At 47.2% G+C, this 26,110-nt stretch overlaps 2 protein-coding genes across 4 annotated transcripts in view; one reads left to right on the top strand and one right to left on the bottom strand.

Moving 5' to 3' along the window:
* Positions 1-287: 287 nt before the first annotated feature.
* TXNL1 (thioredoxin like 1) lies at positions 288-7,150 on the bottom strand. Of its 2 annotated transcripts, XM_027907436.1 has the most exons (9): positions 6,975-7,150; positions 5,642-5,738; positions 5,010-5,183; positions 4,293-4,415; positions 3,939-4,008; positions 3,449-3,621; positions 2,842-2,946; positions 1,788-1,835; positions 288-457 (listed from the first exon to the last, which is right to left on the bottom strand). In XM_027907436.1, the coding sequence occupies exons 1-8, from the start codon at positions 7,070-7,072 to the stop codon at positions 1,809-1,811; spliced, it is 867 nt and encodes a 288-aa protein (XP_027763237.1). In that variant the 5' UTR covers positions 7,073-7,150; the 3' UTR covers positions 288-457; positions 1,788-1,808. The 2 variants fall into 2 exon arrangements, with proteins under 2 accessions (XP_027763237.1, XP_027763236.1); XM_027907435.1 differs by lacking the exon at positions 1,788-1,835.
* Positions 7,151-7,824: 674 nt separating this feature from the next.
* The window catches only part of WDR7 (WD repeat domain 7), a 35,425-nt gene continuing 17,139 nt past the window's right edge, over positions 7,825-26,110 (top strand). The window contains exons 1-20 of one of the 2 annotated variants that reach the window (XM_027907437.1): positions 7,825-7,895; positions 11,764-11,935; positions 12,445-12,551; positions 12,947-13,025; positions 13,146-13,320; positions 13,894-13,970; positions 14,738-14,857; positions 15,163-15,308; positions 15,711-15,813; positions 15,958-16,099; positions 16,519-16,767; positions 17,483-17,703; positions 18,255-18,450; positions 18,663-18,877; positions 19,646-20,415; positions 20,608-20,696; positions 22,349-22,432; positions 23,388-23,506; positions 23,798-23,921; positions 24,105-24,218. In XM_027907437.1, coding sequence (XP_027763238.1) covers positions 11,777-11,935; positions 12,445-12,551; positions 12,947-13,025; positions 13,146-13,320; positions 13,894-13,970; positions 14,738-14,857; positions 15,163-15,308; positions 15,711-15,813; positions 15,958-16,099; positions 16,519-16,767; positions 17,483-17,703; positions 18,255-18,450; positions 18,663-18,877; positions 19,646-20,415; positions 20,608-20,696; positions 22,349-22,432; positions 23,388-23,506; positions 23,798-23,921; positions 24,105-24,218 — 3,289 coding nt within the window. In that variant the 5' untranslated portion in view covers positions 7,825-7,895; positions 11,764-11,776. The remainder of the gene's footprint in view (positions 7,896-11,763; positions 11,936-12,444; positions 12,552-12,946; positions 13,026-13,145; positions 13,321-13,893; positions 13,971-14,737; positions 14,858-15,162; positions 15,309-15,710; positions 15,814-15,957; positions 16,100-16,518; positions 16,768-17,482; positions 17,704-18,254; positions 18,451-18,662; positions 18,878-19,645; positions 20,416-20,607; positions 20,697-22,348; positions 22,433-23,387; positions 23,507-23,797; positions 23,922-24,104; positions 24,219-26,110) is intronic. The other variant, XM_027907438.1, reaches the window with a different exon arrangement.

The raw sequence follows: 26,110 nt of genomic DNA, 5'->3' as shown, positions 1-26,110 counted from the left end.
CTTCCTCTGCTCTGACTTGGGAGGGAAATGGGAATTAAACAGGTGAAGTTCCTCCTATTCAAGAATTTAGCTGTATTTTGTGGCAATAAGGATCCAGGTAACTCAGATTTCTCTTGTGTTTGACATTAGAAACTCTGAGCAAGCATTTTCTGTGGAGCTTTTCACTGGAGTCAGGAAGTTCCAATAGAATAAAAGAGTCAGAACTGTTGGAATAACAAAATTCAACGTGGCCAAAATCAGGAATTTTATCTACAGATCCATGGAGGAGGAGGACATCAGAAACACACTCCAGCTCAAAGCAATGATTTATTGGAAATGGCAGTAAATCAAACGGACAGTCTCTGGTTATGGTCAAGCAATTATCCAGGAGTCAGAGAGGAAAAGGGGAATCTCGGACTGGGATAAGGCCTTCCAGTGGCTTTGCTTCCTAGTGGCTCTCTCCTTTTTTGCCAACTACCTGGAAGAGGGGAAAAAAAAATAGGAATAATGTTTCGTACCCCCTGGGCAGGACTTTTTTGGTTTGGGTAAATCCAAGTGCAACTCAATCCCCAGGGAGCGAATCCAGGAGCGTGCGTTCCCGGAGGGATGGGAATCCTTCCCAGGCTTAGGAGGGATGGGGAACACACACAAACCCTTCTGTTTAGTGTTGAACACAGCAAGGCTCTTTTGGGAGGAGTTAGGAGACGGGAACTGCGAGAGAACACTCCAAAATCCAGGTTACATGTCAAGCATTAAACCTTAACACTCCATCAAAAATTCAAGTGGGGAAAAAAGCCCTGGATGCTCAATTTGAGGCTGCTCCTTTCCTCGGCATCCTTTCCATGGGCTTCCCCGAAAATACTGACCTTGTAATGCAGCTCAAACCTGTACAACAATCCAGGAACTCACAGGTATTCCAAAAAAAACCCAGCCCCCTCAGCCCTGAATCCTTGGACCCACTGGAAGCATTTTTCCTCCTCCTTCCCCTTTTTAATTCCTTGTCAAACTGCAACAGGGAGGAATTCTCTCCCATTTTCACCTCAAGGAATCCCTAATCAGGAGCATTTCCAACTGGAAATTCAACCTAATGCTCAAAGGCGGGAAAATTCCAACCTGGCAATGTGAGGGAAGAAGAACAAAATCAGATGAAGTGAATTCATCCAGTTAAAAAAATACAGTTAAACTTATCATGGAGCAAAATCTATCCCTGCTGTGCTTCCAAACTGTGTCCACACACAGATTAGGCAAAGAAATCAGGAAAAGAAAAAGGAAAACCAGAGTTAAAAGATTAGGGATTAGGTGTTAGGAAGTATGGAATACCAACAAAAATGTTCGATACCAGTCGGAGTCAGAGAGGGACAAGTGGCCCATGTGAATTATCTGGAAAACCCAGCACATGGATATGGATATTTTGGCATCTCAGCTCAAACCCCACCTGTTTTCTGCCCATCCCACCCCACAGTCCCACAGGAAATGTTCATTAAACCCATAGGTAGGAGGGTTTAATTCCATTTGCCTTCCTTTCCATTAAGATATTACAAAGGAGCCCTGGCACAGCATCTCCTGCAGCCCCACAAAATTCTGGGAAAGGACGCTTTGGTGTGACCTTAAAATGGCAAGTTCAGGGCAAAACCGGGGCAGAATTTGGGCAAGTGAAGTGTTTAAGGAATGATTTGGAGCAGGGAGAGGAGGGGGAAGCTGAGCTGGTGAGGTGGGATGTGGAGAAGGTGCTGGGATTGTGGGAAGGGCAGGAGCTGAGCAGAGGGAGGCAGGGAAGGAGTGCGAGGCCACACCAATCCCATTATTACTTTTTAGTTTCTTCTGCCCTTTTAGTTCTTTGGGAATGGGGAGTTAAGCTGGAAAACAAACAGAAGGAGCGTTACAAGAACCAAAGCAGCAGCAAAAGGTGTAAAAACGTGTAGTGCAAACAGGCAGGTCTGAGGAGGACCACGGAATTTACTCCAGAGGGGACAAAACATATCCCCCACCCTGTCAGTATTTATCTGTGGCTCTTCCCACTACTCTCCATGGGCCTAAGCAGCAACTTCCTCCCTGGTGTCCCTATTTTCCATCGCTCTAAAAGACTTCCCTCCTCCCCAAACTCCACGTTCAGGAAGGAAAACAGGGCTGATATATGTAGTGTTGATGAGGATCTGGCTGGGACAGATCAGCCAGTTCATAACCCAGCCCTGCTTCTCCATTTGTGAGCACTCCTTTCCCATCCTGACCTGCCCAGCACAATTCCAGGAGTACTGTGTCCACAGACATGTTCTCCTTTCCAATTTCAAAAGCCACAGAAACCAACAAAGCAACTCCCAGATTTGTAGCTTGGGAAGAATGAGGAAGGCCTGCAATCTGGATTAAGTGAATTTTAGTCTATTAGAACAACTTTTTAATGACTTTGAGTTGCAGTGAAAGGCAGCAAAGCCTGTTAAACCTTTTTATTAACTTATTACCTGCAAAGAAATCCAGTTTTATGTTAAGGTCAGATTTTGCTGTTATAAATTCAGTGGGTGCCACGTTGGTGTTAGTGCTTTAACCTTCTGAAATTAAAGTTTATTTGTAACATTGGTTGTGGTGCTCTCAGTGTTATTGTCACCTCCACGGGAGTTTGCAGCAGCATTTTTCAAAGGCTGCTAATTTTTAAAGGAGTATATTTTAAAATAAGACCCTTTATGTTAAAGGTTCAAAAAAGGGAGTCCCCAAACCAAGATATAAATCTCAGCTGTTAAAAAATAACACTGCTGTTGGTGTTTAGAACTTGCCAGCCCCTCAAATTTTCACCTTTACATTCTTACCACTGATTCTCACAAAGTGAATGACCAAAACCTTGTAAGAAGTGGGTTTAGGAATAGGACTCACTCGTTTGAAGTCGTTCATGTTCGTGGCTTGCACTGGAGTGCCAATAAATGTGAAATATGTGATTCGTGTTGTCTCTTCATCACCATGATTGGACTGGACAAACAACTGAACAGGAAAGAAAGACCAAAAAAAAAAAGGGAGTTAAACTCTCCATCTCTCACTTAATATATAAAACATGGGGTGCTTGAGAAAATTAACCGAATTAACACTTTTTTCCCAATTATAAAGGTCTCTAACACTTAGATGAGCTCCTGTCCTCCTAATTTAAATAATTATATATAGAATGCTCATGTCTTCCTGGTAGTTTGTCAAAACCCCACCCAGCTGGGATTTTCCCAGCTTCCACTTCCCTGCCCTGAGGCCACAATGAGGAAGCAAAACTGGATTCTAAGAAGTCCCAGCTCAGTAGAACAGAATCACTGAATCAGATGGGTTGGAATGGACCTCTGAGATCATCAAGTCCAACCCTTTTCAGTATTCACTGGAATGAACATCCATGTCATGCTGTTTGGGCAGCCCCCGAGTTACTCCAGGGGAATTTCCCCCTCCAGGGTGCAGAAGGCCGTGGTTTCCAGCCTGTGCTCAGCCCTTGGAGAAGGGGACTCACAGTGACACTGTTGACATTCTGGAATTTGACGTAGCGGAGCTGGATGATCCCATCCTCCTTGATGTCCTCTGGGCCCAGCTCCAGGGCCTGGGTGGGTTCGCTGCGTTCCGCCTCCTCGAAGTCCATCGAGCGTGGCAGGTTGATGAAGATCTTGATGTATTTTGGCCCTTGCCCTGGGTTAAAAGAGAGGGGTGGGATTCCATTTGGATATTATATCCCAAAATTACACCTAATTATGAATTTGACGTGATTTCATAATGTAAACTGAGTTACTATAAAAAAGGTTCACATTTCAGTTGCTCTCACCTTAATCCTCGAGTTAAATCCATGAGTCTCTTTGCAGTGCATCAAACATTAATACTTATATTTGTGTACTAAACATCCCAAATACTTATATTTGTGTATAAAACTATAGTAATTACACTTGCATATAAAAGTATGACAATTCCTTATATTTGTCCCACATCCAACACCCAGACCCTTCACTCACCATTGTCTGGCCCCTGAAGTTTCATCGAGTAAAGCTTGACAGGCTGACTAAAAGCGACAGTGATAAGCAGCTGCGGAGGGAAACAAACCAAAAAACCCCGTATTAAACACTGTTTTCTTCACTTAAACACCAACTTACTTGGCACAAGAAATAGGGATAAGGGAGCCCTGCAGTAAAACCATGCAGACACCTCCCTCTACCCACACGCTTTAAATACCAGCCAGCGCTTTTCCGACCGGGATTCTGGCGGTGTGCGAAGCTGCAATGAGCTCTGTATCCCGGTTTTTTTGCACCCCCCTGCAATGCCAGGATAACCCCCGTGCCCCGTCGCCCTGATGTGCCCCCGTGCCGCACCTGCTCGTCGCAGTCGGACTCCAGGTAGGAGGGGTCTTTGCGCAGGCAGTTCTCGAAGCCGTGCTCGTCGCTCTCGTTGAGGCACTCGCACCCGGCCTTGTTGATGAACGGCAGCAAATCCATCTGGGAACACAGGCAACAGCGTGCTGAGAGCGGGCCGGGGGCTCGGGAAGCTGCTCAGCCCCGGGATGGAAGTCCCACCCGGCGCAGGGGTTGCACAAACACAAAACACGGGGATTACAGGTGGGACTCATCCCTTAAATCCTGCATCCCTGGAGCCACCTACCATCCCAAGAACCAGGAACTTGCCACAGGGAGAACTTCCAAATACATTTGTGCTGAACAAGAGCACAAGTCACACACAGGCATTGGCCTGGAGTTAGAATCAATTTAATTAAAACCCATCCCAGCTTAGTCTTACGTTCCCAGCTCTGCATGCTCCAAGCCACTTAAAAGGGGGGGGTATTGCTTAACTATCAATAATGTAATTATTTGTGATAAACATAAAATTAATTATTTTAATGACTAAAGAGAATTTTCATGCTTATTAAATGTGTGCATGTCAATATTTAATTTTTTTCTGGAAAAAGAAACTCAGATAAGTGATTTTCTGAGGCAGCTTTGCCTAAAATCCTATTATTTGATCTGGAGGGTGCTTAAAAAACAAAGACTTTTTAGTATCCAGGCATTCCAACAAAACTCCTGGGAGATACTCACGTATCCTTTGGGGATGTCTGTGTCCTCGCTGTTCCCAGGGTCGTTCTCCAGGTGCTGTTTGATTTTGTCCTCCAAGCCCACGGCATCTGCTCCCTGATATTGGTCGATCCGCACCTTGTTCCGGAAGAACAGGAACGTGGGGGTTGCGGAGATGTTGTTGGTGGCAGCTGTGCCCTGGGAGGCAGAAACCAGTCCCCGTTAATTGTCTGACTGACCCTTAAGTCAATCACCAGCTCACCTTCACCACTGTCTCACTAGTCCCACCAGTAACACTGATTTATTGCATTTCTGCTTTTTCCCCGCGATAATTACACCAATATTTGGCTGGAAGGACTCTTTTTAACTCACACTGATGCTAGATTCTATATGTAAAGTATTATCTTAATAATAATTAATAATACTTAATAACCCCTCAGCACGCTGATTAAACAAAGGACAGCACAGTGGGCACTGCCAGAAAACTTGGCTAAACAGTGAATTTCATAGTATGGTTATTTGTGATGCCCCAAACATGGCAACAGCCTCAGGACACCCCTCTTAGCATCAAGCCTGAAGGGTTTGATGTTGCCTTCAAACTCCCCATTCTCTGTTCTCTCTCTTCCAGCTAAAAGTGGTTTTTCTTTCATACCAACCTGGCATTGATGCACATCCACTTCCAAAAACGTGGCCTGCGGGTATTTGTTACTCAGGGCATTGAAGGCTGGAGCTATCCTTAAGCAAGGGCCACATCTGTGAAAAAAAAATACTTCCCTTTAATTCCACTTTAATTTTCTTTTTAAACGCCTGCCCCAAACGGAATCAGCACATTCCCACTCTTCCCGATATCCTGGTGCAAAAATAACCCCTCTACCTGGCTGCCAGCTGGTGATACAATTAAGGATGAGGAGTTAATTCCCAGCTTCCATGTCACGTGAGCGGTTTCACCTATTAATTAATACTAATTCATATCTGCAACTTAACTGCAGCATTTTCAACTGCTCAATAAAGTGATATGAAGGAGGGCAAAAGCAGAAAAAAACACTATTAATAGAAAAATCATACCACTGCTCCGCATCAATTCCCATGGAAAAATAGCATTTACATATGACTTAAATATTTAATGGTGGTAATGTATCAAAGCTTCAGGGATCGTGAAATGCTTACAACAATAAATCTCATTTATACCAGTAACTGGTTATCCCCATATTAATTTATGGGAATAACTGGTTACATTGTTATTTATATGGCCCTGTTTTCTGCTCATTTAACTCCATCACCTTGGCTGAAAATATGTCATTTTTTAATTATTCTGTGCCACCAAAAACATAGGAAGTGTCCAGCTGCAGCTATTCCTGCAGAGGGATATTCTCACAGGGAAAGAAGACATTAAAATCAAAACCGCTCAAATGTAGAAAATCAGCTAAAAAAAAACCCGAATTCAGCAGCAGCAACCAGACAATAACGAGGTGCACTCTGAAGCCCCAAACCCCCTGGGATTATCACTATTCACAGATTAATGTGAACAATTCAATCGCTGAGGTTTCTTTGGTCACAAATTCATCCAGATCTCACCGCAGTTGTACCTCAAATCCCTGCTGAGGAGGAAAAGAATGTCTACCTTTCCTCGGCAAACAGCGCGAGGATACAGTGAAGTTTTGTGAGGACAGATGTTTGGAGAAGTTTGGGATGTTTTATTGTTGTCTGTGCAGCCCCCTGACCCGGATCGGGGTTTTGGAGCAGCGCAGCGCCCGATCCTCCCGGATGCGAGGGCTGGCAGGGGAAGGGGGAGCGGGCTCGGCGGGAAAAGGAGGGTGTGCCGCAGGAACAGAACCACGGCGCTGATGCTGCGCCCACACCCGCATCTGTGCTACAGATCGCCGCGAAAAGCCCAGACGGGCCAGGAATAAATAACACAAACACGGGCAGAGCGGAGCGCGGGTGCGTGCCGGGCGGCTGAGGCGGCAGCGCGGGGCCGCCCTCACTCACCCCCTCATGGTGAACTTCACCACGGCCAGGCGGGAGCCGGCGGCGCTCAGCTCGGGCTGGAACTCGGTGTCGTTGGCGATCACCTTGACGCCCGCCATGGCCGCGGCGCGGGTGGCGGAGCGGCCCCGCTGGCAGCGCCGGAGCGATGTGCAGCGTCACGGCGGGCAGGGCGCCCGGCATGCACCGCTGGCGCGGGGCTGGCACGGCCACGGCCACGGGCGCAGGCGCGGCCGCTCCGCCCGACCACCGCCCTCCGCCGCCATCTTGGGAGGGCCGGGGCGGTGGCGCCGCCATCTTGGGCAGGGCACAGAGGGGCGGGCGGTGCCGCCGGGCGCCATTTTGGGTAGGGGCGCGGAGGCCCTTCGGCCATTTTGGGTGAGGGCAGAGCGGGAGCTGTGGGCGGGGAGTTCTGCCGACATATTAATTCTCGTAGTTTGCTATTCGCTACTTTTTTTTTTTTTTTTTCTTTGTGACGTTCCGGAGTGACGCTTCTCTTTTATAGGCGGAAATTATGTAATTTTTGGGTTTTTTTTTGGTTTTCTGATACTGGGTTTTTTTAATAGGGGCATAATAACGTTATTATTTCATAGAATTCATAGAATTTACCCGATAACATGTAAGTGTCACTTCCGGATGTCTCATAACGGCACTTTTCCTGCTGAAAACGACGAGCTCTGCTCCCAGCTCTTATAACTTGAAAGCCCTTCAGTAACCGTTAGATAAGTAATTAATTAAGTGAGTAATTCCCATCTCCCTGAAAGCGCCGAGCGCGGGCCGGCCGTTCCCGCGGTGACCCGGCTGCCGTGAGGCACGGCGGCCGCGCGGCGGCCGCGCTTTGCGGCAGTGCCGTAAGAGCCGGCGGTGTCAGCCGGCCGGGGCCGCGGCTCCGGGCCGGGCCAGCGGGACACGGAACAGGAGCCGGTAAGAGCGGGACAGCGGGGCACGGAGGGGGGCCGGGAGAACGGGGCCGCTATACCGGGAGGGGCCAGCCCAGCCCCCGGAGCGGAGCCTGCGGGGGCCTGTGGGGCCGGGGGTTCTGCGGCACCGGGCGGTACCGGAACGCGGGGACACCGGGAACGGCTTGCGCGGGAACCCGGGGACACGGAGACTCGGGTGTCCAGGTATCCAGGTGACTCGGGTACCCAGGTATCCAGGTGCCCGGGCAATGCAGCACCCAGGTACTCGGATGCCCAGAGCCCCGGGTATCCAGGTGCCCGAGCCCCCCGGTGCCTGAGTGCCCAGGGACCGGCTATCCAAGCGTCCAGGTGCCCAGGGACACGGTTCTCCAGGTATCCAGGGACACAGGTATCCAGGTGCCCAGTTCTCCAGGGATACAGTTCTCCAGGTGCCCACAGCCCCAGGGAGCAGCCCCATTACAGGGGCAGGATTGGACTCCGGATTTCAGCAAGCGTCACCCCAAAACAAGCCCCAGGTTCATCATGGATGGGGTCTCTGCCCCTGTTAGTGGAGCATGGCCTGAGGAAAGGCTGCTCACACGGAGTTAATGCTCTGTGGGGGCTGAAATTCCTTGTTGTGGCCTCGCAGCCTCTCTGTTTTATTGCCCTTTCCTGTGCCAGCCCTGTTGGCACCCAGGGGTAGGATTTGGGGTTATCCAGCTGCCGGGGATAACTGTCCTTCTGGACTGGTTTGGTGTGTCAGCACGTGAGGCACCAGGAGAACCTGGGAGCGGCTTCCAAGGGGTCAATTAACTGCAGTTTGGAGTCCCAGATTATTATTATCTTGTCCTCTGCCTTGCTTTGGAACCTGCTGCATATCCAGGGCAGTGTTTTAATTGTCTTCCCCACATTAGTCCTGTTTCTCTGTGCCTGAGTAATAAATAGAAAGTATAATTTGTAATTAAATTTAGAATAATCAGATTTTTAGAAAATGTGTAAACACCCATTTATAGCTGGTTTATACTATTTAATGCTATTTTGCAGTATTTTTTCCTAATGTTAATTCCTTATTTAATGACAATAAAAATGTTTGGGAAGAGCAGCTCTTGGCTGTTGCCCTGCTCTGGTGTGACAGTGGTGGATTTGCTTATGTTTTACCTCTTCCTCCCATAGATTTATTCTGTTTGGGGGATTTTCTGGCTGTAAAAATCTTTATTATGGGTTTCAGTGTAAACAACTTGGCTTGATAAAGGTGTTTAGGTGAGCCTTGGATTCAGCATTTCATATCTTGCACTTGAAAAATCAGTTTAATGGCTTTACTCAAATAGGGACTGATCCCAGACTATTAAATCTGCCTAAATCCCAGCCTTAAACAGAGCAGTTCAGAGAGTCACCAGATTGTTCTATCACATTAACACATTAAATAGCATACATGTGTAAAATAACAGCAACTCCTTGTTTCACTGTATTTTGGGGAAGATAACTGAAATCCTGGCACTTGTGGAAACAATAGAGACAAATTTACCAACCCAGTGGAGGCCGAGAAGTATTAACAGGAAGAACTTTGCTCGTGGCAGCTCCATTTTCCACTTGAAAGTTCCCTTTCCTGCAGAAATCGCTGCTTTCGGGAGTTATAAATAGCTGGGCTGTGGCAATTCATGTGGAATGACTCCCTGGCTGCTTTTTTGCCCATCTGGCAGCAGGACAGGCTTGATTTGCTCCCGTAGTTTGTCATCACTGATGTGAAAAAGGCAATTATTGATCTGCTTCAGACAAAAGGGGGGTTCTGGTGCTCGCAGGGGCTGCAGTCGGCGTTTGCCGGGGGCCGAGCTCTGTGCTCTGAATTCTTTGGGAATTAAGATGTGGTATTTCCTCAAAAGGAAGTTCTTTCTGAAGGCCTGGCGGCACCATAGGCAAACAGGAGAAGGGAAGAGGTAGTTCTTCTTTTTCCTCTCTCTCCCAAAGCCCCGAATTTAAATATCCTGGGGCTGTCAGGGGTTGGATTGTGTTTTCTCTGCATGGAAACTCTGGCATGGGTTAGTTGTGTGCCGTTTCGATACCTGAGATGTTCCTTTGGGAAATGCTGTCTGTTCTGAGTGGTGTGGATTTTGAGGTGTTCGTAAGGAGTTGGGGAGAGCTCTCAGTGCAGAATTCCGAGGAACAGTTTTGTGCCCCTGTAGGGGAGTGTTTTTGACAACCAGGTGACATGGGAATAGCGGGACTTGGTCCCTGAAGCAGGAGCAGTCGGACGTGGGAGGAATGGGAAGAGACTTTTCTGTTGCTCATTGGCATTTCTCAGCTCAGCTTTAGTCATTCATGGGCCATTTCCTAGCCAGAATTGGGTGCTAAGAGTTAAATGTGTATTTTTGTTTGCTTTGGGTGCTTTCGTTCTGGTTGTTGATGGTTACATTTTGTTCTATTGCATCTGGACACTTTATTTCTGGTTTTATTCCATTTTTATGATTATTTCACTGTAAATCAAGGGGGGGTTTTAATCGTGGCTCTATGTATGTTGCTGTATTCTTTAAAATTTTTAATTAATTCATTTTCCCCTGTTGTGATTGTCCAGACAGAACAATTGATCCAGCATTGCATAACAATTAACACTGCATGGACAGGTGGGGCTTGCAGTGTAGCAGGTTGCAATAGATTCCATTCTTGATTTGGGGTCTTTATTTGTAATTTTATTAAATTAAAGCTCTTAATTAAATAATTTTTAATTAATTTAGTCCAGTGGGCTGCAAGAAATGAGTTGCCTTATTCTGAAGTGGCATTTTATGTGACCATGCTGATTTTGTGCTGTGGATTTTGTGGAACAAACCCACGTTAACCCCTCACTGGAGTGCAGTGGGAGGCTCCAGGGAACTGTGTTTGTCATCCTTAGCTATTCATCACCCTGCTGCTCTCCCTTCCCTCCCCTTTTTCCATGGACACCACCGTGTTGGATTTCTATGGGGATGAGAAACTGCTTTCTGGGAGGAGAATGCACTCTGGGTTTGGTGTGGGTGAGGGGTGACAGGAATTTCTGTTGGAATCCAAACTGGAAGGATCCATGTTTATCTGTAATGAAAAGAGCGAGGAGGAGGCACGCATTTTAAAATATTTCTCCAGTGAATCCTGCTTTGTCGCTGTGTTTACGCTCCTCTAAGTCGGAGATGCTGCTCAGGTGTGAGCTGGGACATTCAGAGCACGGACCTCCACAAGGCAGCGTGGCAGGCATGTTTAGTTATTTATTTAGCACAACCTCTTCACCGATAAGAAAATGTCAGTTCTGAAAACCTGCAAGTGGTTGGCGAGCTGGGAATGTTGCTACCAACAACACAGGGTTGTTTGGGGGTTTAAATCTTGTGCTAATCCAACTGGGTTTTATTGCCACAACTTGAGTTTCTGTTTTCTTTCCACTTCCCAGGCACCAAGACAATTTTGGCCTCGTGACAGTTCAAATTTCTCCGTGTTTTTTGTGTCAATATCTTTATAAGATCCCAAATGTTGCCATAAAGATAGGGTTGTACCTATTTCCTGCTGGACAATGGCCAAAATCCACTTTATCAGTGGGTTACACAAGACTAGTTTCACCTAGTGCGGGATATTCCGTATTCCAACGTAAATACCTGTATAATCAGGCATTTAATGCTATCAGACATAGAGTAATATCAGATATGTGATATCAGGGGTATAATGCTATCAGGGATGCAGTAATATCAGGGATATAATAACTGGGGCTTAAAACATTTGCTAGTTCAAAATGACTCTGAAAAGAGTGATTTTGGCAGAACTATCTGTGTGCACAGGGATGTGCTGGTTGGGGCCTCTGTGGATAAAAAACCCCTTCTATTGTCCGTGTGGCACTCCCGGTGTCCCTGTGGCATTCACCGCCGGTGTCTGTGTTGCAGGCAGGCAGGAAGGATGGCCGGGAACAGCCTGGTGCTGCCCATCGTGCTGTGGGGCCGCCGCGCCCCCACGCACTGCGTGTCCTCCCTGCTGCTCATGGACGGCGCCTCCGTCATCGTCACGGGCTGCCACGACGGGCAGATCTGCCTGTGGGACCTCGCCCCGGACCTGCAGGTAATGAGTGTTCCCTCCGGGATTCCCCGGGGGTGCTGTGTCATCGCTCTGCCGTTCCCTCGGGTGCCTGTCCTCCCCCTCTGCAGCGCTCGGGTTGACACCACAGGGTTGACACCACAGTGACTGCTGCAGGTTAAAAAGAGAGATTTTTGGCTCTTGAACTTTGTTGCTGTCCCTGCGTGAAGTTTTTTAAAGTAATTCCTATGTATATATTCCCTGTCATTTTTTTCATTCAAACTGAGCCAATTTTATAAATATTTTTAAGTATTGGTTTATAGATTTATAAATATTGACGTTAGTTTGCCGATTGCCTTTTTTTTCCCCAAATTGGCATGGCAGCGTTAAGTAGAAACTCTCTTTCAAGATTATATATCCACAGCTATGCTAATTAAATATGTGTATATTAATAGATATATAATACATGAAATAGGAAGCTGGAATATGTGTATTCTGTTTCTCAAATGGTGCCTATGTTATTTTGACTTCCCATTTTCTCTCCCTGGTCCCAGATTAATCCCAGAGCTCTGCTGTTTGGTCATACAGCCTCAGTTACTTGTTTATCCAAGGCCTCAGCTTCCAGTGAAAAACAATATATAGTGAGTGCATCCGAGAGTGGGTGAGTTTCTGAGCAGTTTTGATATGCAGAACTGTCAAATAATGGAAATCTGTCCCCAGATTATCTGTATTTCACACTGGGGCTGTGTCTGATTTTTTTATCCTTAAGAAAAAATTGATCAGCAAATACATTTAATTTTTCTAAGTGGTTTCATTTACTAATGAGAGCAGCAGTTTAGAGGGTGGAAGGGGAAAGGATTTCTTGTGCGGTTGATATCCACGTAAATATGTCTGGCAAAGGCAGGGATGTTGTTGTTTCCTTTCTCTAAACACAATTCATATAATCGCTAATAAAAAGGTCAAATGAAGGTTCTCCTGGTGCAGAGGTGTTTAATTTAAATGCTTGGAAGCCTGGGCTGGTTTCCCTGCAGTTTGAAGCTGCCTTCTGTGTTTCAGGGAGATGTGCCTGTGGGATGTGAACGATGGGAGATGCATCGAGTTCACCAAGCTGGCCTGCGCACACACTGGAATCCAGGTCGGTCCTGGGAAGGGTTCCAGAGCTGTGGGTGTCACAGTGCAGTTATAACACTGTGGTTTGGGTTGAAGGTGAAGGGCTCCGTGGCCCACACGGCGTGTAATTTCTGTGTGTTGTCAGTTCTATCAGTTTACAGTCGGCTCTCAGCGGGAGGGGAGGCTCTTATGCCATGGACATTATCCAGAAATTCTGGTCGTGGATGCAACCAGCCTTGAGGTTCTTTATTCCTTGATATCCAAGATCTCTCCTGACTGGATCAGCTCCATGAGTATCATCCGATCCAACAGGACACAAGGTGATTATTTCCTGCTGCAGGACACCTTCCGCTTGCTCCAGCCTGGCCTTGGACACTTCCAGGGTGGATCGGTTGACGTGGTTTAAATGTTACCTGTGCACAGATCTGTTTCGCTCTGCTAATTGGAGTTAATTTGGTGGGCTGTAATTTTTGGCAGAGAGGTGTCTCGTGCAGGTGTGTCCGTTATGGACGCTGCAATTCCTGAGAGATTTGGGGAACACTAAGGAGAAGATCCTGACTGAAGGACTTCTGTCTTGGGTTAAGGCTGACAGCAGCTGTAAACTGCATGTTCCCAAAATCCCAGGGTGGGAAAGCTCAGTTGCTATCCCCAAAACGTGTAAATTGCTGGAACATCTGGAATTGAGCTGTGGTATCAAGTGTTTCCTGACAACACCTTTCACTTATTCCTTGTTTCGTAATAATCATCTTTGCAAATAAACATTCCGTTTGGAAGCAAACACTCCAGGAGTGGTTTTGTGATTAGTTTTAGTTTATCCTCAGTGTATTTGTACACTCAGATATGCACAAGTGAAGAAGTCCTTGTGATCTCATCCTCGTTTCTGTGTTTCCCAGAGGACACGGTGGTGGCAGTTTCCGTGACCGGCATCCTGAAAGTCTGGATAATCACCTCGGAAGTCAGTCGGCTCCAGGTACACAGAGGCTGCTGGATTAATGGTATTTCCTGGAGGGACGGAGGATTTTATTCCTGTTCTTCCCTGTTCTTTCTGAGGATATTGCTCTTTGCCAGCTGAAAATCAACTTCCAGAATTTTGCTTTAGTGATCCAAGTTCCCAGCAGAACTCCGAATCCTTCCCAGAGAACTGATTTCAAAATTTAGAGTAGGATAATCTCCAGTTTTTCCAAATCTACTTTTTATTTGTACCATTTAATGATTTGGGTTCATATTTGCTGAGCAGAGGATACAGCTTTTAGGAATATTCATTTTCCAGGACTGTCTCCAGCTCCCTGTATACTAGTGAATAAAAGTCTGAGAGATTTACTGCACATCTCAGACCTCTGGTAAATTAACTCCTCACAGAAACACCTTGCAAAAGATGTTTGGCAATTAGAGAAAAAAGAACTTAAATAACGGAATGAAATGGCAGTGGAATCTGCTTCATTCCAGTTTCCTACCTGACTGCAAGGTGATTCACTGACTAAATCAGCACCACTAATCCATCCTGCTGGGGAACTGGGGAGACTTAAGTGCCCAAAGAGGACACCACGTGCTCCTGCAGATCTTCTTATGAGGAATAATGGAATCAGAACCGCTCCAGGTGTTTGGGTTTCCCTTAGAAATCAGCCCTGGGGCACCCTATGAAATGCCATAGTCCCTGTTCCGTGGTGTCTGGCGTGGTCCTGACTTCAATCTGAGCAGGAAAAGAATGAATTTGATGTTGGTTTTGGTTGCTTTCAGGATACCACGCCGGTGTTCGAGGAGGAGTCCAAGCCCATTTACTGCCAGAACTGTCAGAGCATTTCCTTCTGTGCGTTCACCCAGCGCTCGCTGCTGGTCGTGTGCTCCAAGTACTGGAGGGTAAGGCAGCAACCCCTGGGGCCCTTCTCACCCTGGAACCTCATTTCATTCAATTGCACTGAAACATCTACATCAAGATGCTCCAAGTCCTTTCAGTGGGATTCTGTTTATAAGTTTCATGTATATCTCATTAATATATTAATATATATTTAATCTAAATCTCTGCCCACTAGAGGATCTTTAAGATCCCTTCCAACCCAAACCATTCCATCCATGATTCTGTGATATTAAACCCAAAATTAGCTGCTGTCTGGGCATTTTCATCTGTGATAGATTCATGACACCACTTTTGTGTTTCTTCTCAGGTTTTTGATGCTGGGGATTATTCCCTCTTATGTTCAGTCCCCAGTGAAAACGATCAGACCTGGACTGGTGGGGACTTTGTGGCAGCTGATAAAGTGATTGTGTGGACAGAGGATGGACAAAGTTTTATCTATAAATTACCAGCCAGGTAGCCAAAAATTAAATACTCCATTTATTTAGTCTTGAGGTAAAACCTGGAGAAATGTTGAAATACTGACCCAGTAAGGGAAAGTGCAAACAGCTGAAAATACACACGTAAATATAAAACTATGATATACATTTAAAATTGTGCATCAGAGAGGTTAAACAAGTGTAGAATGACAAGTAAAACCAAAACCTTTCCTTCTGACATCTTCATGACGTGCAAACATCTGTGTTCTGGCTAAAGAGACAGTTTTATATTGAATATTGAATGTAAATCTGATGGAAACTCCTTCCTCGCCCTCTGGTGATCAGAGCATGACGATGAGAGCAACATCCATGTACTAAGGTAGTAATCACTCTGTAAATGCAGGGAATTTTACTCCTTTCTCCTTGTCCTTACACCCAGCTGCCTCCCAGCCAGCGACTCGTTCCGCAGAGATGTGGGGAAAGCAGTGGAAAACTTGATTCCACCTTTACTGTACAGCGTGTTGGACAGAGCAGATAAACAGGTACCTCTGGTTCTTTGGAGCTTTTCTTGCGGACAGCAGTCATTTCTGTCCTGCTTTTAAAAGGCACAGTGAGAAATGTGGAGGTGAGCTCGTGGTTTGCACGTGGCCTGAAGTTGTTGGGTTTTTTATTTTTTTTTTTTACAGCTCCTGATATGTCCTCCAGTTACTCGGTTCTTCTGTGCACAAGGAGAGTTTTCCTACAAGCTGCTGATCCAAGGAGACTCCTCGGGGCGACTGTGCATTTGGAGCGTGCCTGACACCCTTGAACAGCAAGAGAGTGCGAGAGGTACCTGATCACCAGCCTTGCTGCCAGATCTTTTAACGGGAATTTGTGTTTTAGGTGTGCTTTTGCTGCATAAAGCCCTGCTGGTTCTCTCAGACATCCGTGAAGTTGGGCTTTAATTGTTCCCTTCCTGTAAGAGTTATAGTGAGATAATTTGATAATGCCTGATAGAAATCTTAATTCGCTTTATTTATGTAAGAGTTACCGTAGCTTCAATTTTTCATAAATGGTCAAAATCTTAATTAGCATTGTCCTTGTAGTCAGTACATTAGTTTCCGGTGTAGAACCAAGGAGTGGTTTGGGTTGGAAGGGAGCTCAGAGGTTGTCCAGATCCACATGCAGGGATGTCTCCCACCAGCCCAGGCTGCTCAAATCCTCCTCCCGCCTCACCCCTTCCTTCTTCTTTCCCTCCTTTTTAACAGGCCTGCAAACAACCACCTCCGTATCCCTGCAGGAAGCTTTTGACAAGCTCAGCCCCCGTCCCGCCGGCATCATCGACCAGCTGAGCATCATCCCCAACGTGAGCGAGCCGCTGCGGGTGACGGCCAGCGTGTACATCCCGGCGCACGGGCGGCTGGTGTGCGGCCGCGAGGACGGCAGCATCGTCATCGTGCCGGCCACGCAGACCGCCATCGTCCAGCTGCTGCAGGGGGAGCACATGCTGCGCAGAGGTACGGCCGCCGCCTGGGCGGGGCCGCAGATGCTTTGGCTGAGTGAGCAGGAGTTGTTTTATGGCGCAAATCCTCTCAATCCCGTGATGTTCTGTTACACGGTGAGCATCCCGGGTGGTAACAATGGAGTTGATCGCCCAGCCAAGGTCCACTGGAAAGCCTTGGATATTTCCCCTGGGTGTTTCTGAGATGCAGCAGCAAAGATGTGGCAGGGGACATGTGTCTCCTCTGGAATTGTTTGTGGCACTGGGTATTGTACCAGTGGGAGTCCCCTTGGGAAAATAGTTCATCCACCCGGATTCCTCTGTATCCAAGAGTTGTACTTGGGCTGCCCTTGGATATTTGGGTATAACGTTGTAACTGTGATCAGAGTTGCAGAACAAATATTTGGAGGTAGATTCTTCCTAGTGCTGGTACATAAAGAAGTGTCAATATTTGGAAATGCACCTCAGGGCTTGTCCGTTTTGTACAAGGCTGTGGGCTGCACTGGTTCCTCTAGAGAACTGATTTAATTTATATAACTTTATACCAAAATGATTTTTTCTTAATGTAAAAAAATGCTAATATTAAAAACAGGGTTAATTCTCTAAGAACATGAATTGCAGAGAGTCTGGTTTTTTTAATCAAGAGCAGCATCTTGGATTGCTGACTGTTCTGCTGAATTCTGGTTTTTCTCCCTTTTTTTCTCCCTTCGCCCCTCTCACCCCAATCGCAGGTTGGCCGCCCCACCGGACGCTGCGAGGCCACCGGAACAAAATCACGTGTTTGCTGTACCCTCACCAGGTCTCCTCCCGCTACGACCAGCGGTACCTGATCTCGGGAGGGGTGGACTTCTCCGTCATCATCTGGGATATCTTCTCGGGAGAGATGAAGCACATCTTCTGTGTCCACGGCGGAGAGATCACCCAGCTGCTCGTGCCCCCAGAGAACTGCAGTGTGAGTGTGTAGGGGCTTAATTGTTATTATTATGATACTATAATAATTATGATAGTAATGCTGATAATAACATGTATAATCCATGCCAGATATTTTATTATGTATGTTATGTCATATAGTATTATATATAGCATATAGTTATGGATGTCATTTAGTACTATATATAGGATTTAAAACAGGGGGTTTATTGAACTTGCTAAGAATAAATTTTAAAGGCAATTTTGCCTCATACAACGTGGCTGAGTAAGTACAATTTTAGTGAACAAAATGACATTAATTGCATGGAAATCATCTTTTCTCTGATTTTTGTTCGAGAAAATATGGTTTATTCCTGTTTGCTCTTTATGATGTGCGTGAGGATGCATTAAATGGAATTTCTGCTCAGGCAGTTCTGTTTCCAATGAGCGTAACTGTAGGTTGAGGTGCCTGTTGTTGTTTATAAAATAGGTTTTTGGTCACCCTGCTTTGTCCAGTGGGGAAAAGGTTTGTAATAGAAACTCTCCGCATGATGATTAAGATTGTTCTCTTTTTGGTGGTTGTTTTTTAATTAGGCCAGAGTGCAGCACTGCATTTGCTCCGTTGCCAGTGACCACTCGGTGGGCCTGCTGAGCCTGAGGGAGAAGAAGTGCATCATGCTGGCATCCCGCCACCTCTTCCCCATCCAGGTCATCAAGTGGAGGCCTTCTGACGACTACCTGGTGGTGGGGTGCTCCGATGGCTCCGTGTACGTCTGGCAGATGGACACCGGTGAGCTCACAGATGCTGATAATCACTTTTTAGTGCGTGCCAGTATCGCTTTGCTGACAGTCCTGTGGAAGCTGTCTGAGGGGGGAGTTAAAGCCGGGCGATAACACACGAAGGGTTTTACGCCGATGCTGCGAGGAGGTGTTTTCACCCTGTGGTATATGGGGCGTTGCGAGTTGTTCCCACAGGAAGTCAGGCTCTCCCACACCTCGCAGGTGCCCTGGACAGGTGTGTGATGGGCATCACGGCGGTGGAGATCCTGAACGCGTGTGACGAGGCCGTGCCCGCCGCCGTGGACGCGCTGAGCCACCCGGCCGTGAACCTGAAGCAGGCCATGACGCGCCGCAGCCTGGCCGCCCTCAAGAACGTGGCCCACCAGAAGCTCCAGACCCTGGCCACCAACCTGCTGGCGTCCGAGGCCTCGGATAAGGTCAGTGGGGGACAGCACCTGGAGCGTCTGTTTCCGGAAAGGAATAAAACATGGCAAGTCTCTGTCAGAATCTGGAATCGAGGAGTCTTTCAGGTTGGAAAAGCACTCCAACAGCACTGAGTGTTCAGCACTGTTCCCACCACTAACCCCTACTGCCAAGTGCCACATCCACACAGCTTTTATATCCCCCCAGGGCTGGGGACTCCACCTCTGCCCTGGGCAGCTGTGCCAGGGCTGGACAGCCCTTTCCATGAGGGAATGTTCCCAATTTCCAAATGTTTCCAAAGGGAATGTTCTGGGCTGTGGCCAGCAGAGGGCAGCACTGCTCCACTCCCGGCTTCTCCCGGTCGTCCCTTCCTTTACCTTCTGCTGTTCTGTCGTGTCTGGAAAGACATCTCCCTTAGTGAGAACATTCCTTAGAACACCAGCACCAGCACCCACAAGTGATGCAGTAACTGCACATCTGCGTGAATTTGAGTAGCTTATTCTGCAACAGCATAAATTGATTCTATAGTTCAGTCTCCAAATCTGAAATATTCCATATGTTTTAAGCTTAATAACAAAAGACTGGATTTTTGTTGTTCCTTGGAATATAGCTGATCTTGTAGAATTCAGGAGAGAGAAATGTGAACTTGTGTCTTACATGGAGAACTTTATTTACCCACAGATGTCTGTGAGTTGGATTTCTGTGTTTTGAGGGTGTGAGTTTTGAACTTGGATCAAAGGGTTTCTCAATAGGAATTTCAATTTGTTCTCTTGTTCTTCCAGGGGAATTTACCGAAATACTCCCATAACTCCCTGATGGTTCAGGCTATCAAGACCAACCTGACAGACCCAGACATCCACGTGCTGTTCTTTGATGTGGAGGCCCTGATTATCCAGCTGCTGACCGAGGAGGCCTCCCGGCCCAACACCGCCCTCATCTCCCCAGAGAACCTCCAGAAAGCCTCCGGGGGCTCTGACAAGGGAGGCTCCTTCCTCACTGGCAAACGGGCAGCCGTGCTCTTCCAGCAGGTCAAGGAAACCATCAAGGAGAACATCAAAGAGCACCTTCTGGACGACGAGGACGAGGATGAGGACGCCCTCAGGCAGCGCAGGGAAGACGGCGACCCGGAATATCGCTCCAGCAAATCCAAACCCTTGACTCTGTTGGAGTACAACCTCACCATGGACACGGCCAAGCTGTTCATGTCCTGCCTGCACGCCTGGGGCCTGAACTCCGTGCTGGATGAGCTGTGCCTGGATCGCCTCGGCATGCTGAAGCCGCACTGCTCCGTGTCCTTCGGCCTCGTGTCCAGGGGAGGCCACATGTCCCTGATGCTCCCTGGCTACAACCAGCCCGTGGGCAGAGCGGCCCGTGACAGCGGGGAGCTGGGCAGGAAGATGTCTGTCACGGAGGGGCTGGGCAAGGGCACCTACGGCGTGTCCCGCGCCGTCACCACCCAGCACCTGCTCTCCGTCATCTCCCTGGCCAACACCCTGATGAGCATGACCAACGCCACCTTCATCGGGGACCACATGAAGAAAGGTCCCACCAGGTACAGCAAACATCACTGGGCAGCTGGCAGCTGTTAACAGGGCCTGCCTGAATTAGCATCATATTTTGAGTATTTCTGCTGTGGGATTGGTGTGTTTGGTGTATTTTCCACCAGAAATCCTTTGGTGGTGTAACTGATGTGCCTCCTCATGGATGTTTTGTGTTTGTCTCTCCATGGGTATTTTGTATTTAGGCCACCCAGGCCCGGCACCCCGGAGATGGCCAGAGTGAAGCCACCCCCTCCCATTTCCAGCCATGCAGCACAAGGACAAATTAAACAAGGTAAGTAGTATTTGGAACCACTGGATCTGTCCTTCCAGCTCCTGACACCAGATTTATCTCCTGGTCATCCAGCATCACAATACTGTTGGGTTATACATGGGAGGGAAAAGTAGTGCAATATTGTAATATTAAAAAGGTAGTGCAGCAGTGTAATATCAACCTAGATACAGTTACTAATGATTAAGAACTTTTTAAGAATCATTACAAGGTGCTGATTCTGCCATGAAGTCATTCCCTGACAAGGAATCGTTGCATATTGATCCCAGCTCAGTGTCGCTCACTCCTGGTTGGAACTACTCACATTGTTAGAGCAGGAACAACTCCAGCAAACCCAGGCAAAACAATTCCGGAGTGAAGCTTTAATTTCAGGCTGGGGTGGGATTTACAATTGCTTTTAAAATTGCTATTTTCCCTGAAATAAGCGGCTTTTTGGATACACCTACTGCGAGTGGGGTTGGAAGGGATTCACTCCATCACCCTGCCCACGTGCCGTTGGTGTGGGAAGGCTGGAAGAGGGAGGTGGGATGCAGATGTCCCCCGGTGACAAAAGCCTGCAAAGCAAACAGCCCATTCCAGAGACAATGCCTGATCCGTCCGGGAGCTTGATCCCATTGTTGTTCTGCAACGGAATAAAAGGGAGGGATTAGCGGGAGGATGCTTGTGCAGGACATCTGCTGGGGGGCTGCAGGAGGAAGTGGCAGCAGTGACCTGCCGGTCCCCACGGTGACCTCGGCATGTGCAGCCCATGGGATAATTATTCCGTGGGATAATGCCGGAGTCACGGAGCATTCGTGGCAGGATAATGCTTGGAACGACCTAGAAATCACATTCACACCGAGAGATGACGATCCTCAAGGACTCTCAAGGGGTGGATGTGGCCCCTGGGCTCGGGGTAGTGCTGGACACCGTGGTTAGGGTGTGGTGGGGCTGGTTCCTGGTTGGATTTGATGATCTCCAAGGTCTTTTCCAACCGTAACAAATTCTCAGTGAAATGAGAATGTCCAAGATAAATGTCACTGGTTTGCGTGCCAGGCCTGAATTTGTGTCCTTCTCCTTTAGGATTTTAGGCCTTTCTTTGGTATAAACTTACAATTATTCCCCTGGAGACCCATTTAAAAATTAACTTAGATTCCAGCTAACCTTCAGGAATTCATGCTGGGACATCTTGGAGTGACAGGTAGGGCAGCCCAGGTTCATTAAGAGTTACTTTTTGGGCCCTTAACGAGTAGTACAAATCCCAAATCTGTGGAAATATGGGAAAAGCATGAGAAGAAGCAGCCCAACTGCTGTTTTTATAGCTTATAGTCAAACCAAGTGCACCTGTCTAAAGACATATTTAAAATCACTTTATTTCCAGGGATTTTTGTTTTTTGTGAACATCCAAGTCTCTCTTACTGTCTCCATGTTCCTCTGCAGTTGCATGTCTGCCTCTCACTTCTTGGAAAACCTGGAATTCTCATTAAGTTGAATATTATTTTTTCAGTTGAATCTTATTTTTTCAGTTGAATATTTTAAGTTGAATATTCTCATTAAGTTGAAAATTTCAGTTGGAAGTTGTTTCCATTCTCCAGTGATACTAACCCGTTTTTCTGCAGCTGCTTTCCTCACTTTCCTCTTTTTTTATCTCTTTTATTCCTTCTTTGCTCTGCAAGTTGCTCCTGCTGCTCCTTCTAACACGGAATCTGGGCACTCTGACACTGCTCCTCCTTTACATTCCTGTTTCTTAGTCAATGAAGGTATTCCTTCCTCACTTTTCTATTTACCCTTTACCTTCAGCTAAAATCCTTTATCATTGCTATGACATTTTTAATTTGATTTATAGAGGAATTTTTCTTTGCCAGTGGGGTACCTGAGTATGGGTTTGCCCTCTGAGCTTCTCTTAACAAGCTCCTGCAAATGAACCAGAGAAAATCGGTTTCACATCATTTAAATCTGATTTTTGGCATTTAGGAAGACTTGGGGTGTATTTAAACTGCTTGGGGTTGGTGGTGAGATGAGTTTGGTCTAAGAAATACTTACTGTGTTTGAGAAGAATGTCTTTCTGCACAACACCCTGTGGGCAAGTTGCTTTAAATCAGAATTTTTAGTGGTAGTGTATAAATTCTTACTTCTTTAACTGGAAATTCCTCTTTTAGTCCTTTTTTTGAAGGGAAATTGATATAATTTCTTCAGCACCAGGAAGCGCTTGATTGGTGAAAATACTCAGATTTTTGTGCCCAATATTGCTGAGAAATCAAAAATTGTAGATTTATATGTTCACCTGAAGTATTTTTGCAGTCAGTGAGATATTGAATGTAATATTAAATATATAGTAATATATTATTAAATAGTTGTTGCCCATGGAGTATTTCAGCAGCATCTGTACTCACTGTGCAGTTGAGCTCCATGTTTCTCTCTGCTGGTTTGAACTACTCACTATTGCAGACCTGTAGCAGGAATTCACCTGGAGTAAGCGTCTCAAAATAAGATTTAGGTGGAAAAATGAGGATACAGGCCAACTGTGCTGGGCTATATTTGCATAAATCAGGACAAAAATTAAGATCAGGACAGAAAATTCCATGTAATCCCTAAGGGGATAACTCCTGAGTGTGCTGTAATTTATCGATATCCCTGCTCCAGGTAGGAGGTGAAATAGGGGGATAAGGACAGCTTGCTCCGGTGTGTTCCAGCCCTCTTCCCGGTGTTTTCCAGGCTGGAGCCAGCTGGCTGCCATGCACTGCGTGATGCTCCCGGACCTGCTGGGGCTGGATAAATTCCGGCCTCCTCTGCTGGAGATGCTGGCGCGCCGCTGGCAGGATCGCTGCTTGGAGGTCAGTGCAGCCCTTGTATTTCGGGCTTTGTGTTGTGTTTTACAGATTCCTCTCATGTATAAAGAAATTATTTTCTGCCCCGAGTGCTGCAGTTTTTGTTTCCAACGCGTTGGGTGACTTTTGGCGCCGTGGAGGGAGCGCTGTGTAAATCCAGCTGTGTGTGTTGTGCCTCGGGGGTGCTGTGTGGGTGCTGTGTGGGTGCTGTGTGGGTGCTGTGTGGGTGCTGTGTGTGTGCTGGCCCCAGCCCCGCCTGGTGTGGGGTGCTGTGGGACTCAGGGCCGTTCCCTGCAGGTGCGGGAGGCGGCGCAGGCGCTGCTGCTGGCGGAGCTGCGGCGCATCGAGCAGGCGGGACGCAAGGAGACCATCGACGCCTGGGCCCCCTACCTGCCCCAGTACATGGACAGCGTCATCTCCCGTAAGGAACGGGGCAAACTGCCGGCAGCCCGGCCGAGGGGGGCACGGGGTGACAGGGTTGAGTGTCTTGGGCAAGGCTGGACTTCCAGGAGCACAGAGCAAGGCAATATTTGAGTTAATGAAATGAAGTATAGGTGGTGCGGTAAATAATTTTCCCAAATCCGTGATCTGTTGTTTCCTCCAGCTGGAGTGACCACAGAAGCCATTCAGACTGGCACTGCCAGCCCAGATTCCGTGGGAACAGAAGCAAAAGTGCAGGAGGAGGAGCAGGATCTGGTCGATGACGACATTGCAGCAGGTGAGCATTAGTTGAATTATTGTCTGTATTGTAATAGGTTTGGAGCCCTTCAATCTGCCCACAACCAACATTCAGCTTGTAGTTCTGGAGGAATAATGACCTCACATGATTCTTTACAGTTATCCCTTAAACAATTTCTTTTGGGGGAAAATCTGATCTAAGGGTGCTGCCAGCAGTATCCTGAATTTCGGTTTAAATAATTCACATTTTTCCCAGTTGAGCATGAAATCTCCTGGCTCCAGTGGTCAAAATTTTGTAAGTTGGTAAGTTGGCTTATGCAAAGTGTCTTTTGAATTGCTTTTATTATTATTTTATTGTTCTTACTTTATTAATTTGTAGACCTTCTTATTGTGGCACCACCTAACTGAAGTCCTTTTAAATTGGTTCCTGAAGTGATGTACAATTTAGTTTTTCCGATACTGAGCTGGAGTTTTTAATAATGTCAGTTTTTAACACCGAGCCTCTGGGCTCTGTTGGAAGTTCCCCTCCGCTCCTGGGGCCGGAGCTCTCCGGAGGGGAGCAGCAGGTGCTGTTTCCCATTGCGTCCATCCCGCTTGCAGCCCCCAGAATTCGGGGTGGGGCAGAGCCCCACAACAAACGGCACCATCTGGCAGCCCCAGCCGACAAGCCGGTGGCCCACTGTTCCACACAATGAGGGTGCCACGGGAGACAAAATTCGGGACCAAATTCCTGCTGGGTTGCCCTTTAAGTAGGTTACACCGGAGCCCAGCACATCCGAAATCCCTGTCACTGGGAGTTTGGTGGGAGAGCTGGAAAAGCTTTTAATTTGGATTTAATCACCCACTGGAACCCATCCACCATGTCATGCCCTGCCTATTGTGTGACACTCCCCAAAAGTGGGGGTTTGTCATCCAAAACTCGGTCCCTTTGAGATGCTAATTGGGAAAACACATCCCTGGGAAGGGCTCCATCCCTTACAATTGCAAATGGGATGTCGGTGCTGGGACACGGGCTATTTAACGTGGAAAAGGTAATTTTTATGGGAGTTTTTGTGTGTACTAACAGGACCTCTGAATTTGAGGAAGTATCCAATAGATAATTGCATCCCAATTAACAGAGAATTCAAGTTCCTGCTATTCCAAAGCAGCTGTCCAGGAGGAAACATGAAATTATGTGGAAAACTGTTCCTTTTTCCTACTGAAGGGACTATAACTGGGGAGAAGGGGGTTTTCCAGCGAAGCTGCCGGTGTTGGGAAGCTGTGGGCATCTGCCAGGGAAGCAGATGTCTCCCAGGAAACCCCATTCAGCTCCCTGCTCCCTGCGAGGGGTTACGGGCTGGACATCTGTGGGATCGGCATCTGTGCTCCGGGTGTTCATTAGGGGAGTTCCCAACTCCACAGACCCGCTCTGGGGGCTCAAGGCTCCTTTCTAATTAAGGGAGAAGCGTTGGAGCGGAGTTGGGAGCCAGGAGCTGCCCGGGGTCCATCCCTGGCAGTGTTCCAGGCCAGCCTGGACCATCCTGCTCTAGGGGAAAGTTCCCAACCCATGCAAGGGTGTGGAAGTCTGGAAAAAATCATATTTATGAGGGAAAACTTGGTTCTCTTTGTGTTAAAAACATTTGTCCTGTAGTTTTCCTCCTCTGGCTGCTCCTCCTGTGGGCTTTTTGCAGCTTGGCTGTAGTTTGAGCCGCTCTGACTACTCAAAATTAAACCTTGGGTGTCACTATTTGCTCCGAGTGGTCCTGTTGAAAAGTCTAAAGTTTAAATCACATTCATTTAAGTGTCAAAGATCGTTGGTCTAAAGGCTCTTTAAAATGAGTTTATATTGGCAACGAACAGATCTTTACAGATTTAGATTATTGTCCCTTAAATGTCACTTCTCAGGGATATTTTGCTGCATTAACCTAGTGCTTCAAAAACCAGATAACAGGT

This window comes from Empidonax traillii, unplaced genomic scaffold (genome assembly GCF_003031625.1).
Source record: "Empidonax traillii isolate 1590-97213 ecotype Southwest subspecies unplaced genomic scaffold, ASM303162v1 scaffold1462:size220982, whole genome shotgun sequence".
Lineage (NCBI taxonomy): Eukaryota > Metazoa > Chordata > Aves > Passeriformes > Tyrannidae > Empidonax > Empidonax traillii.
This window is presented reverse-complemented; position numbering and strand designations above follow the sequence as displayed.

Excerpts from the sequence above, each read along its gene's own strand:
- TXNL1 (XM_027907435.1), bottom strand. The coding sequence starts at position 7,072 with ATGGCGGGCGTCAAGGTGATCGCCAACGACACCGAGTTCCAGCCCGAG. Across the intron at positions 3,622-3,938 it reads ACTTCAGGGGCCAGACAATG|GGCAAGGGCCAAAATACATC; the intron begins GTGAGTGAAGGG and ends CTTTTAACCCAG. Across the intron at positions 458-2,841 it reads ACATGAACGACTTCAAACGA|GTAGTTGGCAAAAAAGGAGA; the intron begins GTGAGTCCTATT and ends CCCCTCTTCCAG.